The 17,768-nt window shown below is 31.6% G+C and overlaps 2 protein-coding genes across 2 annotated transcripts; both read left to right on the plus strand.

Moving 5' to 3' along the window:
• The first annotated feature begins 8,560 nt into the window (after window positions 1-8,560).
• Window positions 8,561-10,748, plus strand: LOC109190552 (DNA-directed RNA polymerase I subunit RPA12-like). The gene is made up of 5 exons (XM_019341055.1): window positions 8,561-8,774; window positions 9,742-9,782; window positions 10,101-10,169; window positions 10,282-10,341; window positions 10,457-10,748. Exons 1-5 carry the CDS (start codon window positions 8,654-8,656, stop codon window positions 10,532-10,534), a joined length of 369 nt encoding a protein of 122 aa, XP_019196600.1. The 5' UTR covers window positions 8,561-8,653; the 3' UTR covers window positions 10,535-10,748.
• Window positions 10,749-16,793: 6,045 nt separating this feature from the next.
• On the plus strand, window positions 16,794-17,768 carry LOC109190354. The gene has a single exon (XM_019340819.1). The coding sequence runs from the start codon at window positions 16,794-16,796 to the stop codon at window positions 17,766-17,768; it is 975 nt and encodes a 324-aa protein (XP_019196364.1).

The raw sequence follows: 17,768 nt of genomic DNA on the forward strand, positions 1-17,768 counted from the left end.
CATTTAAAATTTTTAAATCATATTGATTGCTGGATATATATTAAATTTTAAGTCCAATTGGCATGGCGCAAAGGAAAAGCATGCGAACTTAAGAGTAATTTTGGGATAATCAGGGACGGAGCCAGAAAATATGTTGAGGGGGGGCAAAGAAGTAGGGATCGATTCAATGGCGGATTTAGAAATATTTTTTAGTGAGGGAAAAAATTAAAATAAAAGAGAAAGTTTAAAAAAAAAATGAAATACTTAAAGAAGTATAACAATAAATATTGTTGGATATAGAGAAAAATAAAACATATTAAAACTTTATAAAAATATTTATAACAAAATATGAAACATAATTAATTTGATAAAACAATTCGAATATAAAACACATTATAAATTACACATTCCATTATTAATATAAAGAAAGTTATAATGGAAGTTATATATATCATGCCAAAATTTAATTGTGTTAATCAAAAAAGTGAAAAAGACTGTGACATTGTCAATGCAAAGACTCGAACCCAAGCCATTCCAAAACTCATACATGTTAGCTACCACATTGTCTATCACAGCTTTTGTTTGCATAATTTGTTTTATAATACTTATATGAATAATGTATAATATATACATATTATATACAATATAGGGTAGGGGTGGGGTGGGGTGAGGGGGGGCAGCTGACCCCCCTGCCCCCCCTCTGGCTCCGTCTATGGGGATAATGTAAGATCGGCTAGGCATGAGCTCAAAGGATGTATCCGGGAGGCCTGTGGTCAATCAAAGGCTACCAAAGAAAGTGGAGGTTACATCATTTTTCAGTCCTTGGGTTGCCTACTAGAATGTGTGGTGTTCAGATCGCTCGAAAAAATTGTTAAAGAGTAATATAAATAGTAAATTCTCTGTCTAGTTAAGACACACTTTGCGCTCTACAAACATTACATCTTGCAATATTCAAGCTCTTAAAATAAGATATTACATTGTCATTTTCAAGCATTTCCTATCCTTATCTTCATATCTTAATCTATAGTTTAGGTTAATTGATTCAGGTTATCTAAATTAATTTTCTCAATCACATATCGTAATGTGTATTAATTTTTAAGATTTATAATGTGTCGTTTGAATTTCATAGAGAAATATATTTTTCAATCACATATTATTTTATATATGTTATTAATCTTAATATTTTATATTTTGTCCTAAACTTTGTTTTACCATATTTTAAATTATTGTACGTTTTTTTTTTTGTTTTTTTACTCCTGCTCAAGTGCTCAACAAGATTTCTAGAACGTCAATGGCTCCAAATCTTCAACCCATATTGCAAGCTGGAGAGATGGCAATGTTTTTCATCAAAACTGGAACTGTCTTTGTCAACCAATTCAAAGGACACGCAGGTGAAGGGCCAACAAGGCAAATAAATACATAGAGTAATCTCACTAGTTTTTTTTTTTTTTTTTTCTTTTTTTTTTTTAGGTCCAAGTACGAGAGAGAATGAGGAGGGAAGAGGGAAAACAAAAAGAAGCAATTCTGACAAAATCAAGAAAAAAATTAAAAGAAAAAAAAAAAGAACAAGAAGGAATCACACCCCATCATGCATGATGTGTGTACTGCACGCGCCACACTGGACGCACAAGTGCCCAGAACAAAATTTTACTTATTTCTCTCACAATGTGGACCTCATAAAAAATCATCTCCTGTAAGAGGACTCCAATTTTCTCTCTCATATACTCTTTTATTCTCTTTCCTCAGCTTCATGTTTAGCCCTAAAAAAAAAAAAAAAAAAAAAAAAAAAAAAAAAAAAAAAAAAACTAAAGTAGTTGTTATAATAGAAACACTCTTTGTGTATTACTTATTTCCCCTACCTTATCTCCATGTTAACACCATCACATCCAAAAACAAAACCTATAACTTCGATTATTATATGGTCGGGTCTGTTGTATTTGTTTTTTCTAGTGTGATTTACGGACTTTACACATTTACACGTACATGAGTGAGACTTATTCAATATACACTCGTAGATAGTAGTTGAGGGTTCTCTCGTTACGCAAAATAAAATTCTCTTACCATTCACAACAATAGTTAATAATCAGGTTACTAATGTAACTGTAAAATTCAAAAATTAGATCTTTCGTGTGTATATCTTATTAAAATTAAAATGGCTATGCACTAGATATAAAAAGAAGAAGAATAAGATGATGATGATGTTACACTTCTATTAATTGATTTTTAAAATTTACTTTTTATATTTAATTATTTCATTATTTCCGTAATAATATTTGTTATACACCATTGCATCAATCTAAAATCACCCCCCAAAAAATTAGAATACCCTAACCCAAATAGTCTATCTACGAAATACATTTAGTATTTAATATTTAAAAATTTTAATATATAAATTATAATTACAATAAATAATTCAAGTTCAAGAAGCTAGAACATGGATAGAAATTAACATTTGAATATTTGTTATCTAAATCAGATTTATATTTAGATTTTATGGAGTATATATTTCAAGATGAGATATTCAAACCATATATAATTAATCAAATTTATCTCTAATCTTAAAAACATTAATTAAGAGGGTAATTATTCAGATGTTGTCTCATTATTTAACACTTTCCAAAGTACATTGTGCACTTAATATTCATTGGAATTAATAAAGCAGTCAAAGGTTGAATTGAATTTAATAATTTATTATTAAACTCGCATGTGTAAAATCTAACAATACAGTGATAAAATATTCGAGCTTGACCTACAAGTCAAAAACAATTACAAAACAAAGGACAGGGGTATGGAATTGTTTAATAATTAATTAATGTAGCTTGTGCTTATATAATATTAATGAATATAAAAGCAGTCCCAATCACAGCAAGATCTACCTAGTATATATAAGACAATAGGAATATGTTTGACTAATCACTAATGTCGAAGCAAACAAAGAAGCTTCCAATTGGATGTGGTTAGGGGTGAAATATGATTATTGTATTAAAATGTTTTGAGTTTAATTATTGTTAATGTTAAAAAAAAACTGGTTAAAGTTGACATTTAAAGTAGACACTTGTGTGAGAGCATTAAAGGTCGAACTTCTCAAAATCTCGTCAAATCGATGCTTCAATTCTTCTAGCACATTATAACCCGAGTCCATCGAAGGTTAAACCTCTCATCAAAAACTCGCCAAATCGACGCTTCAATACTTATAGCATCATCGGGACAAGCAAATTGATTTTAGGAATAAGGGTCAAATAGGCCACTGAACTGCATACCAAGTTGCAATTAGGCCATCGAACTCAAAAAAATACAATTGGGTCCCTAAATTACACAAATTCATGCAATTAGGTCTAAAATGACCTGTTTATCTGATACTTTGCTGACGTGGAGGTTGTGAATTTTAAAAATAATTTTAAACAAAAAATAATTAATTTTTTTAAAAAAAATGTTTTTTTTTTTAAAATTAATTTTTTGTTTAAAATTATTTTTAAAATTCGCAACCTACATGGCAGGTAAACATGTCATTTTAGACCTAATTGCATGAATTTGTGTAGTTCAGGGATCTAATTGCATTTTTTTGAGTTAGATGACCTAATTGTGGTTTGGTGTGCAGTTCAGTGGCTTATTTGACCCTTATTTCTTGATTTTAAGAAAAGTGTGATTTGTTGCTTCGATTTTGTGAAAACTTTCAACAATGAACCAAATATCTAGCACGTCACACATGGTTTTTTTAGTGCAGCTTATCTCTTATGTGTGATTTGTAGATTTTTATACAATAATAAAATTTAGGGAGAAGGGTCAAATAAGCCCTCGAACTTTGGCTTAAAAGTCAATTAGGCCCCTAAACTTTTTAAATGTGCAATTACACCCATCAACAATTTATTTAGGTGCAATGAAGCCCAAAAACAAGTTAATGACCTGCTATCACAGGTCATTAGGGTTTAGACCATCTTCTGACGAATTTTCCGGCAAAAAAAAAAAAAAAAAAAAGTGACCGGTGAAATTTCTGACAAAAAAGTTCCCGGCGACCGACGAAATTTCTGATCACTTCTTTTGCCGGAAATTTCGCCGGTCACTTTTTTTTGTCAGCAAATTCACCGGAAGGTGGCCTGAACGCTAATGACCTGTGATAGCAGGTCATTAACTTGTTTTTGGGCTTCATTGCACCTAAATGAATTGTTGATGGGTGTAATTGCATTTTTAAAAAGTTTAGGGGCTTAATTGATTTTAAGCCAAAGTTTAAGGGCCTATTTGACCCTTTTCCCTAAAATTTATTCACACTCTTAACTAGTGACTACGAATTTTTGTCGGTTACGAGAAAAAAAAAAACAAAAAAAAGAACAATTTTAAAAAAAAAAAAAAAAAAAAAAAAAAAGGAATCCTCAAATTGTATGTACAGTTTAGGTGCGTATGTAGTTTGGCTACTCGTTAGAGTAAGCGACTAGTTCACTACAATGTCAACACACGTCACGTAACAAGCGTGTGGAAGGAAGCTAAGACCAAATAGAATTTTATGATTACAAATTTATTCATATAAAATTAAATCAGTCCTTATCATATATATACAGTCACATCAACCTTCAATTTTTGTTTGCTTTATGCAAAATCAAATTTCTAATAGGTGTGATATAATAAAGAGTTGGGGAGCATATGAAATATAATTTTTACAAAGCGAGAAAGGGTCCGAGAATGAAAAAATAATATATATATATATATATATATATATATATATATATATATTATATATATATATATATATATATATATATATATATATATATATATATATATATATATATATATATATATATATATAAAGAAAGATGAAAAAAGTAGGGATCGGATAAGTTTATAAAAATAATTAGAAGTTCTTTTAAAAAAAATATTTAACAGTTTAAGAAGTTTGTTGTGTGAGGATTTCTTGGGGGTTTCCTCAGTCAAATAAGCAAAAACAACAAACACATGTTACTAAGCTAAATTGAATTTCTACATTTGGAATATCATATCACAAAGAAAATCTCTGTATGCTTACTTTGAGCATCCAGTTTGAATCAACCTTAGCACTTCGCCCACCATATTTTACGTTGAAGAGTAGACGTTTAAGCATAATTGAAATTTATTGTTTGAGAGAATGGTAATGTCGGAAAAAAAAAATATGTTGATTTTTCACGGACAATCAAGTTCACCACAATCAAATTATTTTTATACTAACAATAAGTTTAAAATAGTTAAAGTTTTTTTTAAGTATATATAAATTTTTAAATATATTGAGGCACAGATATTTGATCTGTAAGGGTAACCACAATTCAGTTCCGATTCCGAACATGCAGTTCTCGATTTTCAAAAACGACAAACTGAAATCGGAAACTTTCTAGGAAGATTCTGATTTTGGTTCTGATTTGAACTGCCACTTCGAACCAGATTTTTTGCTTTCTTTTCTTTTAAATAGTTCAAATTCAACAATTATTTATTTATTTATTTTTTAAAATTCATTCTGAATTTTGTTTTTTAAATTGATTATATCCAATATTTAAACTTTAAAGTTAATCTAAAAAAATTGTTATAGTTAAATTTTAATTAATCAAATAATAGTTAAAACTTAAAATTGTTTTTTTTTTCTTCAATTTTTTATATTATAGAACTAGAACCAGAACATTTTGAGTCCCGATTTGGTTCTTACAGTATACATTTCAATTTGAACCGTGATCAATATTCTTGACCCTTAGGATTGGAGTTCAGCATTTTGGAAGAATATTCTTAATTTCATGTCCTTACGTATATCACGTGAATTTTTTCGTCGTTCCCATTGAAGTATGGAATATTATTTGTTGAGAGAATCATGTCAGTCTATACTATACTTGTATAAATAATAGGCCTTGAGACCGCCTAGAAAAAGGATTTGACTTTGGCTACTTTGGACTAACACAACTCCTTTGAGTCTCCTTTCCCCATTAAAATAGATCTCTAATCAAGAACTATTCCTCAAAAGCTTATATTGTATTCTCATGGTAGTTTGTTAATTAGACTACATATCTTGTAATTTTAAACCACCCTCATGCTTAGTTGTCACCATCCTATAATACCAATTAATTCCCGTTAGTTTCTATCATATTTTTTTTGGTACTCAGAATTTTCACAGTCGAACACAGTGATTAATCCCTTCACTGAATTGTAAACACTTCTTTAACTTGAAAATTTAAGGCTCCGTTGCTCCATACCCAAAGCTAAGGATAGAAGTCTAGGGATGGCAATGGGTCGGGGAGGGCTACATCCATCACCCAACCCACCTTATATTTTCTCCACCCACCCCCACTTCCAACCCGCATTGGGTGGACATTTTCAAAATCCACCCCCAACTCACTACGGGTACCCACCGCTTATCATCTTATTATTTTTTTCAAAAAATAATATTTAAATTACTTACACATAATAAAATTCATTAGTGATACTAAAACATAAAATAATATAAATATTTAAATATAATAACTAAATTGTTAATTTTTAAAAATAAACACAGTAGTTTAGATATAAAAAAAATAGTAAAAAGATACACGAAATTATATAAACATTTATAAATAACTAAATAATAGTATTTAGTTTACTATTATATATATAAACACATACACATGGTGGGTCGAGTAGACCGGGGTTCTATGTGGGTTTTGTACATAGAATCCGAATCCAACCCAATCCACCGTGAGCTTACTTTTTTAAGACCCACTCCCAACCCATCACCCAAAAAAGCCCGTTCCATGCGAGATGGATTCGGATGGATATCCACAGGATGGATTGAAATGACCATCCCCAGATAGAACTTAACCTTCATATTATAACAACTAGTATTTTTTTTTATGCGCGATGCGCAAAAAATAGGTGCCCAATATTAATACACTATATTAAAATTTTAAATTTATTTAGATTTCAGATATTTAAATTATTCTAAATAATAATAATAATAATAATAATAATAATAATAATGTAAATCATTTTTATAAATTTGATATTTATATTTTATGTGATAATTAACATATAACTCAAATATATAATGTTTATATATTATTATTAATGAAGAAGATAAGAAAATATATGGTGGATGCATGTGCATGGAAATAATAGTGGAAAAGATAACGGAAGTTATAATGGTAGGGGTATATTTGTCCAAAATATTTTAATGTACAACCTTTATAGCATAATGTACAAAAAAAACTTAACGAAAAAACAGACATAAATCAGGGGTATAACTTTCATTCACACTTATTATGTTTTTAGATTTAGATAACCCCTAGTGTCATTCCCAACAATCCATTTAATAAACTTACCACAAACTCCCCCTCAGTCTAGCAGTCTAAAAAAAAAAATATTAATATTTAATATTAGTCCTTTTAACTTTCAATTAGGTATGATTATTATATTGAGAAAAGGGTCAAATAGGACTTTAAACTTTACCCAAAAATTAATTAAATCTTTAAATTTTAAAAAAGTGCAATTAGAGATTAAAAAATAAAAAATAAAAAATGGCCATAACAGTGATGGGAATATTGTTTTTAAAGATAATTTTCAAATTCCATGTGGTCCACTTTTCAAATATTTATATTTTGGATTAATGTAATAATGTGAGATGGGTCCATGATAAGGAAACCGTTCCCCGACAACGACATAAAGTTTGGTGGCAAACATGCAAAAGACATAACTTAGGAATACGCTGCAACAATCCATCATCATTCATCCAACACCAACTTGTTTCGAAATTTTTAAGAATCGTTTCTTTCCTTTTTCAACCCATCCAAACATAACTTAGGAATACGGGCTGTCTTTCATTCCACCCCAATCCAATGTTCATGTAAGCCCCAAATGTCCCCAGCCCAACAATTAACCATCCTTATACCATGGCCCAGGGTTCACAGTACGACAAATTATTCTGTAAACCCAAATCCACCTTGCAGGCAAATTATGATGTGCATCCGTGTATATCATGTTGCAAAAATAACGTCGTTTTGATTAAAAATGCGGGTTCAACTTAAAAATAATAATTTAATTTCGATTCCTTTCAACAACATTTTGTTGTGCATAATTTCTTAATGTATAGTTATAAATTATGGATGTATAGTTATGCAATTCTGGATTTATACTTATGAAATTATGGATGTGTAGTTATGCAATTCTGAATGTATAGTTATGAATTTATGCAATTCTGGATTATAGTTATGAAGTTATGGATGTGTAGTTATGCAATTCTGGATGTATAATAATGAAGTTATGGATATGTAGTTATGCAATTCTGGATGTATAGTTATGAAATTATGGATTTGTAATTATGCAATTCTGAATTATTATTTTTTTAAGTCGACGTCAAAACGACGTTATTTTTACATCCGTGTGCCCCATGCATGATGTACAGCATAACGACTCTACCTTGCAAGATGGACACGGTCTACAGAATAATACCTACGGAACCAGCCATGAATTGACTCAGAAAAAAAAAATCAAACTTGGGCCCAGGACCATTACGCTGGTCTTGATTCTAGAAAATAGAGGCCCGAAGTTGAACCCAAAACTTGTCCAGGAACGACCCCAAACGGAATATTAGGGAATTAGCCTCACTGGAAACTTAACAAAATTTCCCTCGTCGTCTCCACTCTCACAAGTCGCCGCCGGTACGAATCTGAGAAGTGTGTACTTTTTCTCACCAATGGCGGCTTACTGTCATCAACGCGATTTCATGTTCTGTGAAAGGTGCCAAACTATGCTCTCTTTCAATTCACCCAAGAAGGCGCGCTGCCCGCTCTGCAAATTTAAGAAACCTATACAGGGTTGGTTCTCATTCACTCATTTTCCCTTTTCTTTGTGTGGTGTTTTTCCTTTTACTTCATTTGTTTATTCATGTTTTTGAAATTCCAAATACTCCGTACTAATTTTGCTCTAGCCAGGCTTATGTACTTTTTTTTTTTTTTTTATGAATTCCAATTCTCAGAGCTGATTGCAGCGTAGAAGCTTATGTACTTTTTTTTATGTCCCTGTTTGATAAAATGCATCTAGTGTCTCTTGTAAAATTTATGATTATGAATTGCGAATAATTTATAGTGTAGTCCAACTTACAAGTTTTTGGATTGAATATGCTAAAATCTGTTGCATAGTCCTCAAGTTATAATCTTTTATTAAAATCTGCAAAATTACATGATTTAATATCTATCTGTTCATATTCTATGGGGTTTCAGTCATAGGTGCAGGTTAGTATGGCTATTGAAATTATTCAGTGGATGCTAGGGATTTATCTAATGATTTTATCCTCGTCCCGGGAGCCTTATAGTTATGTTTGGCAAAGCAAATAAGTAGTAATCGACTCTAAGTTATGGATTATTGACTTAGATAAGTTAAGTAAGCTTTGTATAATCCATAATTCATAATTTTTGTTAAACATTCACTATTAATCTATTACTTTTTAATCTCTGATGAATTTACTTGGCTGTTACAATCTGCTGAACTTTTAGACATTCGTGATTTTCAAATGGAATAAAACACTTCCATATCACCAGGAGGATATATTGCCTCACTTCTAGAGTTCACAATTTCATCTTGTAATCTTAGTATTTTTGTTTTCACCTATTCTAGATATCATTGGAGAGACATTAGTGATTTCAAAATGGAATAGAACACTATTTCATATCACCAGGATACGTTGCCTCACTAATAGATTTCACAATTTCATCTTGTTAGATTTCTGTATCGTTTTCTTTTCATCTAAATGAAATCTTAATATTTTTTTTCCACCTATTCTAGATATGCTTGAATGTGAGATAAGCTATACAATCAGTGCAGAGGTATGCTTTCTGTTGCTAATGCTAACTTATCTTTTGAGAGCTCCAATTCACATATGTATGGTCTAGAGATGCTTGTAGGAGATAACTCTATGTTCCAGTATTTAAACCCATCATTAATTCAAACTGAGACAAATCTAACCTAATGAACTAGTAATATACAATGCCCAGTTATCATCCTTGTAATGTATGCTTTTCTGGTGACGCAAATTTTTTACAACATTGGAGTTTCAATTTAATCTTTAAGAGGGAAAATAACATAGAAAGCAATTGTCTTTGTTTATTGGCAAGGGAAAATTACAGCATTGTCTCCTTTGCTAGGCTATTAGAAAGGAGTTGGGCATATCTTCATATGATGATGCTGAAGCAGAGAAGGAACTGAAACAGATGGTAAGTGCCACCTGTAGCATATTATTACTGATTAATGGTACCAAGTTGCCCCCTGACTGTTTTCTTTTTTTCGGTTTGTTTGCTTATGTTGACGTTTTTTCCTGGTTTGTAGGATTATAATGCAAAATGTAAAGCATGTCAGCACTTGGGTCTGGCATATGTTGCCAGACAGGTAACCTTCCCCTCCATCATCAATATATTCCAAATATGCTCACAACCACCATTTTTTTCGTTAGAATATGATGTTTCTCCTTCTGAATAAGCCAGATTTTTTCCCCTTTATGCAGATTAGGTCTGCAGATGAAGGCCAGACTATTTTCTACACATGCCCTATGTGCGGAAACAAACAGACAGAGAATTCATAGATGTAAGATGTTCAAGTGTAATCTATCAAAAACCAATCTTGAAAATTTTTATGTTTTTAAAGGCTTAGTTATTTGCTATTTTGCTCTTGTTAACGGATTGCCTTATGTGTTGCATGTTTTGGATACTTGCACTTTTGAGGGAATAGGAAATCTTATTTCATAGGGAATGGAATAAGCATTATTGATGGATTTGTAGAAATAGATTTCAGGAATTGTATTAGTGTTTGATTAGAGCATGCTCATTAGTTGAAGTTTTTTTTACAAATTTTAAGATGCCACGTAAGATAAAGGGGTGACTGGTGAGGGAAAAAAAAAGGTTAAAAAAATAAAATTTTAGTTGTTTATATGCACGTGGTGTGGCAGGTGCGCCTAACGTGCACTTGTAGTAACATAACTTTCTTTTTTTTTTTTTTCTTTTTTTTTCTATGAAAGTGTATCTTACAAAAAATCAATATTTGCAAGTGTAATTTTTTGGTCTCTCTCCTCTTACTTTACTCTTCAAACTTGAGCTAAAATCTAACAAAAAGTCTGAAAGAATAATTTAAAATGCATTGATGGAGGTGCTATTAAATTAAAGAATAGAAATGTAATAAGCATTAAAAAAAAAATTAAAATTACCCCCCACAAAAGAATACATTCACAATACATTACAAAAATAAATAATGTTAAATTAGGTATTATAAAAAAGATGTTATTTCTAAGAATTTAGGTAATACTATTTCTAAGGTTAAAATGATTTACCAAATAATGAAATATGTTTATTCTCAAGAATGTTAACATGTTGATTCACTCTCAAAGTATTATTGTATTATAGGAAGTTCTATTTTTATTTTATTTTTTGACGGGCTATGATTTTGCTTAAGGTGATACCGATAGGGCCTTATTTGTGAACGGACCAAGATTTGCTTTGATATGATGGGATAAGATTGATAAAAATGAGAGTATCTAACCCTTAATTTGGAAAAAATTTATCCACCAAACACTACACATTAATGTGGTTGCAAAGTTTAAATGTAAGTTCAAACGGGAATAACGTGACAGGAAAATGATGTAAAGATGAATGAGTCAAAATAAGAAAAGAATTGATTGATGGAGTGACACCCACCCACTCCTTTCCAAACATGGCTCGTGATTCCCCATGGGATTCTAACTTAAACATAGCACCATTCTAATCCAACCTATCACACAAGATCTTGTGACTAATCTCCTCGCTGAATTGTAGGCACCTTTTTTGAATGAGACAACTAGTTGGTCCGAAGATTTGACTTAGACAGCTAGCTGGCTTGAAGATTTAAGGTTGCTCCATACCCAAAATCAATAATTGAACACTTGACCTTTGGTTAAGGATGGATGAGTCGTTTTCACTCAACCACACCCTCCAAGTTACAAGATCTTTCAATTCAAGTATGATTTATATTTCATGTGTAATATTAACATGAGTAGTATTTACTTAATGTACATTCTCGAATAATGTGATTTGAAATAGTAGTATTAAATATAATGGCATCGTGAGTCATGAGTGTATATTTAAGTTGTAATTTTGTTAGAAGAAGTAAAAAATAATAATTATGTGGATTAGCTTATAAGGGGGTTTAGAGTAAGTGTGGAAGTAGGTTGTTAGCTAACAAGTGTGAACAATGTGACAATAAACAATTGAAGAAAAGAGTTGTCAAAAATAATAAATAATATTGGTCACATATTCCACAAGTAGGAAGAGTTTTATACGCACCAAAACATATATGCACTGTATTTCATGATTTCATCTTTCATCCTTTATATGTATAATACAGCCAACAACACTGTTGACTTTTGTTAATGGATAAAACAACTACTTGATGTAAGATAAGGTTTTTTTTTTTTTTTTTTCAAACCACAACTTTATATTAATTGAAAAAATGTGCAATACAAGATGGAACGTTAAACATAGAAGTAGAAGAAACAACATGAGAACCCGTTGCCCTAGTAAGAGTATGGACCAACAAATTCGTTGACTGACGAATAAAATGGAAGGATTGTAACATTATCAAAATGCCTAGCAATAGATCGACATTCTGCAATCGTGCAACCCACATAAGATAAGTCCATGAACGGCGAGTTCAATAGATGACAAACATTCAAGTAATCCATCTCAAAATGTACATGCTTCCGGCCTGGCCTATAGATTTCATCCAAGATAACGTTTCCTTAACCCCAAGTGCCTCAATCGTGTGAGCATCACCAAGGCAACGAATTGATCCTATCTTCGCAGCAATGAACACAGCCTTGTTTCAACAAGTTCCGAGTCCTCATAATAAACCGCCAATAGAAAATGAGATTATCATATTACCAAACCTGAGCATCAAGAAAATTACCATTGAGTTAATATTTGGCTTTCATATAAGTCTAGCAGCCACCAAGCCTCATTATTAAGTAGACGCCATCTTTGCTTAGCCAAAAGGGTTATATTAAATTTAAATATTATACACTACACTAAAATTTTCAATTAGACTCCAAAATTTACTTGAGATGAATATTATGTTGGAAAAAATAGCTTAAAAATGACATAAAAAGGCATGTTAAGTGGCTATTTTGTGGTACAATTATCAGTGGGGTCCACTTCTGATTTGGGTCGGGTTAAAGTGGATTCGGATTCTTCGTAGTGAGACGAAGAGATCGATATATTGTACGCTCAAAACGGATAATGGGTGAATGAGATATTGATTCTCAAAGTAGACCCATTTGAGTTGGAAAATGAAGGGAAAAGTGGCTTTTGTCCCACATTGCTTTGGAATGAAGATTTCCCCCCCTTATATACAAGAGCTCTTTCAAACTTGTAGAATTGTATAGCATAGAGGCTCTCTCGCGCGGGGGGGTGGGGTGCAAATCAAATTCCAACTAGCAGAGATTGAAAAAGGCTTGATTCAAGCCCGAGCTCGTGTGCGCCGGCACCTGCGAAATTGGCTGGCCTTGATTCCGGTCTGGAACCCGAAAGTTCCGACTGTTGAGGGGATTGAATTCATCTGTTACGGAATTAATTGTCTATTAATTCCAATTTTGAAATCTGAATTCAATTCCCAGGTAGTGGCCTACTGTTGAGGGGATTGAATTCATCTGTTACGGAATTAATTGTCTATTAATTCCAATTTTGAAATCTGAATTCAATTCCCAGGTAGTGGCCTGCTGTTATAGCTGTTGGAAGGCAGCTTTAATGTCATTTTTAATTGCCATAATAAAGGCTATTGGCTTCTTCAACCCTATATAAGAGAGGGTAGATGCAGTAGAGTTTTACACACAGCATTACACAACACGAAAGTATACTTTTCAGCTTCAAAAATCTCTGCTTCTACTCCTTCTTAGCCATACTGTGTTCATAACCACGTCTTGCTCGCCGGATTCTTTGTTTGAATGCTCAAACACTGAATCATAGCAAGTTTTATCCTGGGAAGCCTAGGCCACAACGCTCCTAGCATCTTTGGGAGGTGGCAAATAAGGTTTTAAGGAAAGAGTGCTCACTCGACTCTTGCAAAAACACAACACCAAACACTAGCCAAATTTCTTCAACTTTTTCTTCCCTTCTTTCCAGAAAATAATAATCTTATTTTTGATTATTATTTATGTTTTTCTAAACGATACCAACATATTAAGATACTCAAATTTGACTTGACTCATCATTCGAATTAGTCAAGTTTGATTCGACAATAACAAAATCAAATTCAAATATTTATCCAATTAAATAAAAATAATAATCTACAACTAACTTATCAGCTTATTTAAATTCTTAATAAATACTTCTCCCAATAAAATGTGGTTAAAAGTTGATATTAAAATACGAAAAGGAAAGCAAGTGGGCAAGTGGAATGTAAAAGTAATATAATGAATATACGCAAGTACAGTGATGTGAAATTTCTTTTTTTTTTTTGAAAGATATGTAGTGGTACAGTTTTTGATTTATAGTACGTACATAGTACGTAGGACGAATTGTATTATTGAATTATTATTATCATATCGTTTTCGATATCTTTAAGTACTGTCCTAACCAACATATGTCCCATTTTCCGTGTTGCGATTTTCAAAGCCGCGTGCCACTTTTTTCTCTAATACGTCTTGCCGGTCCACGTCTCTAGCTACTTTATTAACCCAACCAATACAAAGAGTTCTATTAACGGAATTTTTAAATTTTACTCCATCAATTATATTTTATGACGTAATAAATATTAATAGTGTTGTAAATATTTATATTTATGGCCATTAAACTATTTAGACCTTTCATTTGCTTATCATTTAATCATGTATTGATGTTGTGTACTTGAAATGTTGTATATGACCACTATATAAAGTGAGTGAAGATGAATGAAAGGGACACACTTACATGATGGTTATACTATAACTTGGTGTTCTTCTCCTCCTCCTTTTTCTTCTCTTTACATATACAAACACACATACACACACACACACACATATATATATATATATATATATATATATATATATATATATATATATATATATATATATATATATATATATATATATATATATACGCAATTCCGGGTGTATAATTGTGCAAGCATCACGCGGGGACTAACGAGTGAAAAGGTCAAAACTTAACACGTTATCAAGCACGCTCTTCGGTGAACGGTATGCTTTATACATTACTTTTCTTACAAAGTGCATATTTGTTGTTAATAAAATATGTACTCTGTATGATTGAATTATATGCATTGTCTGTAAATGCTATGCGTATCCTTTATAACATAAACTGAAAATATTGCATACAATATTTTATTAAAAAATGCATATAAATATTCTGCCATGTTTATTTGTTCAAATATACATGCTGGCATGAACAATGTTGCTAATTCTTTTTATCATCCCTAGTTGTCAAAAATGCCTATAATTGCATATTTTGTGTTCTATGGATATGTGGATATGATTATTGGTTATATGCCTTTTGAAGATATTGTTTTATATGATACATATTCTTCTGAAATTTGAAATATGAATTGCACATATTGGCTCATATATGTATGTTTGTGTAAATTCATGAATATATTTTTCCAATTCTATATCCTGCGAATTGAATGAAATATATGAACACAATATGCCTGGTTATCTTCCTAATATATTATATTATATTGTCTAGATAAGTATGATATTGTATATGTACGCATAGTTTGTATATATGCCTGCAAATTCTTTAATAAGGAAATCTAAAATCTTTGTCTCTTCGGAAGAAATGTACGTACTGCATATTTGGCTCATAATGATTATATTTGATCCTTTGTATTCTTGAAATTTACTTTCATATGATAAATAATGTGTGTATATAATCCACTATTAGATTGTATATATTTTCCCAAAAAAAAAAAAAATAGATATTTATATATTTTGTGAAAATTTTGCATCTAGAAAGTTTTAATTCCTTCTCTTTGTGAAAATAGAATATGGTTCATTAATTTTGTTTTTGAATAGCAATTACAATTAAAATGTATTGTTTCTTTAGATAAACTGTTTTTTTTTTCTAAATCTTTTTGGATGCATGTCATAAATGAATTATTTGGATGTATGTTATAATCAAAATTTTGGATGTATGTCATAATCGAAATTTTGTAATATATATATTTCTATTTTATTTTGCTTCTGTGAAAAACAAATGTGATTTTGCTTCTACAGTGTGTGCACAGTTCGTACATTTTAAAAAAAAAAATTGTCTTGTCTTGTCCCTCTTGATTAAGTATTGTATGATGGAAGAATTGATTACATATACATAGCAAGAATAGATTTCTATACGTATTGTGTTTTATTATTATTATTATTATTATTATTATTATTATTATTATTATTATTATTATTATTATTTATCTCTAAGAATTTACTTTCTTTATTCATTCATATTCAAAATTCATTTTTTGCATTGTACACATGAATTTTGATAATGTAATGTGCGTACACAATATAATGTATTGATAATGTATGATGCGCATAAGAGCATCCAAATTAAATTGCATAGATGCTATTGTTAAATTATGTTAATCATGGCTATTTTGTGATTTATTACTGCAATATGAGCAAGTTACTAATAAGGTTGCTATGCTTCAATATGGAAGTTTCCCTCTTGCATGAATCTGAAAGGTCAATTTGTTTTTCAGTTTTTACCTTTCAATTTCATCTCTTGAAGTTTGCTTTGCATCTAGAGATCCTATTAAATTCCTTATTTTGCTATGAGAACATATGATTTTATGAATGTATATGAAACCATACGATATATGTTTTGTAGATCATGTCTTCTATCGCCAAAAGAGAATTTAATGAGCTCGCACTTGACGGTAGCAACTATTTGACTTGGGCTTTAGACATCGAGATTCATCTCGCGTCTAAAGAACTAACTCAAACCATTGTTGCTGAGTCACAGTGTACAAACGCCCAGAAGGCGCAGACTCTCATTTTCTTACGTCACCACTTGAACCACGACCTGAAAAATGAATACTTGACTGAAAAGGACCCTTTGGCATTATGGGAGTCCCTGAAGGACCGCTTTGACCAGCAGTCATCGATTGTCCTCCCTCAAGCCCAATTTGACTGGCTTCACCTGAGGTTTCAGGACTATAAGTCAGTTATTGACTACAACTCGGCCCTTCATAAGATAGTCTCGCAACTAAAACTCTGCAAACAAGAAGTTTCAGAGACAGACTTAATTGAAAAGACTTTGTCTACCTTTCATGCGAGTAACCTTGTACTCCAGCAGCAGTACAGGGCAAAGAATTATGAAAAGCATTCTGATTTGATATCTGCACTTCTTGTGGCCGAGAAGCACAACCAGTTGTTGATGAAAAACCATAATGCACGACCTGCTGGGTTTGCCCCCGCGCCTGAAGCACATCATATTGCCCAGGGAAGCAATTCTAGAAGGGGTCGAGGAAAGGGTCGTGGTAGAGGCCACGGTCGAAACAATCGAAGTGGTAAAGGAAAAGGCAACAATGACTCCCGGGCCCAAGATAAGAAACAAAGTGATCAAGGTTCATCAAGGTCACAAACATGTTATCGGTGTGGATGTACGGGACACTGGTCTCGTACATGTCGTACACCAAAGCATCTGGTTGAAGCTTACAAAATGACGCAAAAGAAAAATGATAAGCAACCGTCAAGAAAGGAATCTCATCACACCAACACTGATTTGCCTGAAGCAAATGCAGTGATGAATGATGATGATGATCTTTTAAAATATGAGCTTGAAGACTTTGGTGATCAAGAATGA

The sequence above is a fragment of the Ipomoea nil genome, unplaced genomic scaffold (assembly GCF_001879475.1).
Source record: "Ipomoea nil cultivar Tokyo-kokei standard unplaced genomic scaffold, Asagao_1.1 scaffold1576, whole genome shotgun sequence".
Taxonomy (NCBI): Eukaryota; Viridiplantae; Streptophyta; class Magnoliopsida; order Solanales; family Convolvulaceae; genus Ipomoea; species Ipomoea nil.

Excerpts from the sequence above, each read along its gene's own strand:
- LOC109190552 (XM_019341055.1), top strand. The coding sequence starts at position 8,654 with ATGGCGGCTTACTGTCATCAACGCGATTTCATGTTCTGTGAAAGGTGC. Across the intron at positions 8,775-9,741 it reads ATTTAAGAAACCTATACAGG|ATATGCTTGAATGTGAGATA; the intron begins GTTGGTTCTCAT and ends CACCTATTCTAG. Across the intron at positions 10,342-10,456 it reads TGGCATATGTTGCCAGACAG|ATTAGGTCTGCAGATGAAGG; the intron begins GTAACCTTCCCC and ends CCCTTTATGCAG.
- LOC109190354 (XM_019340819.1), top strand. The coding sequence starts at position 16,794 with ATGTCTTCTATCGCCAAAAGAGAATTTAATGAGCTCGCACTTGACGGT.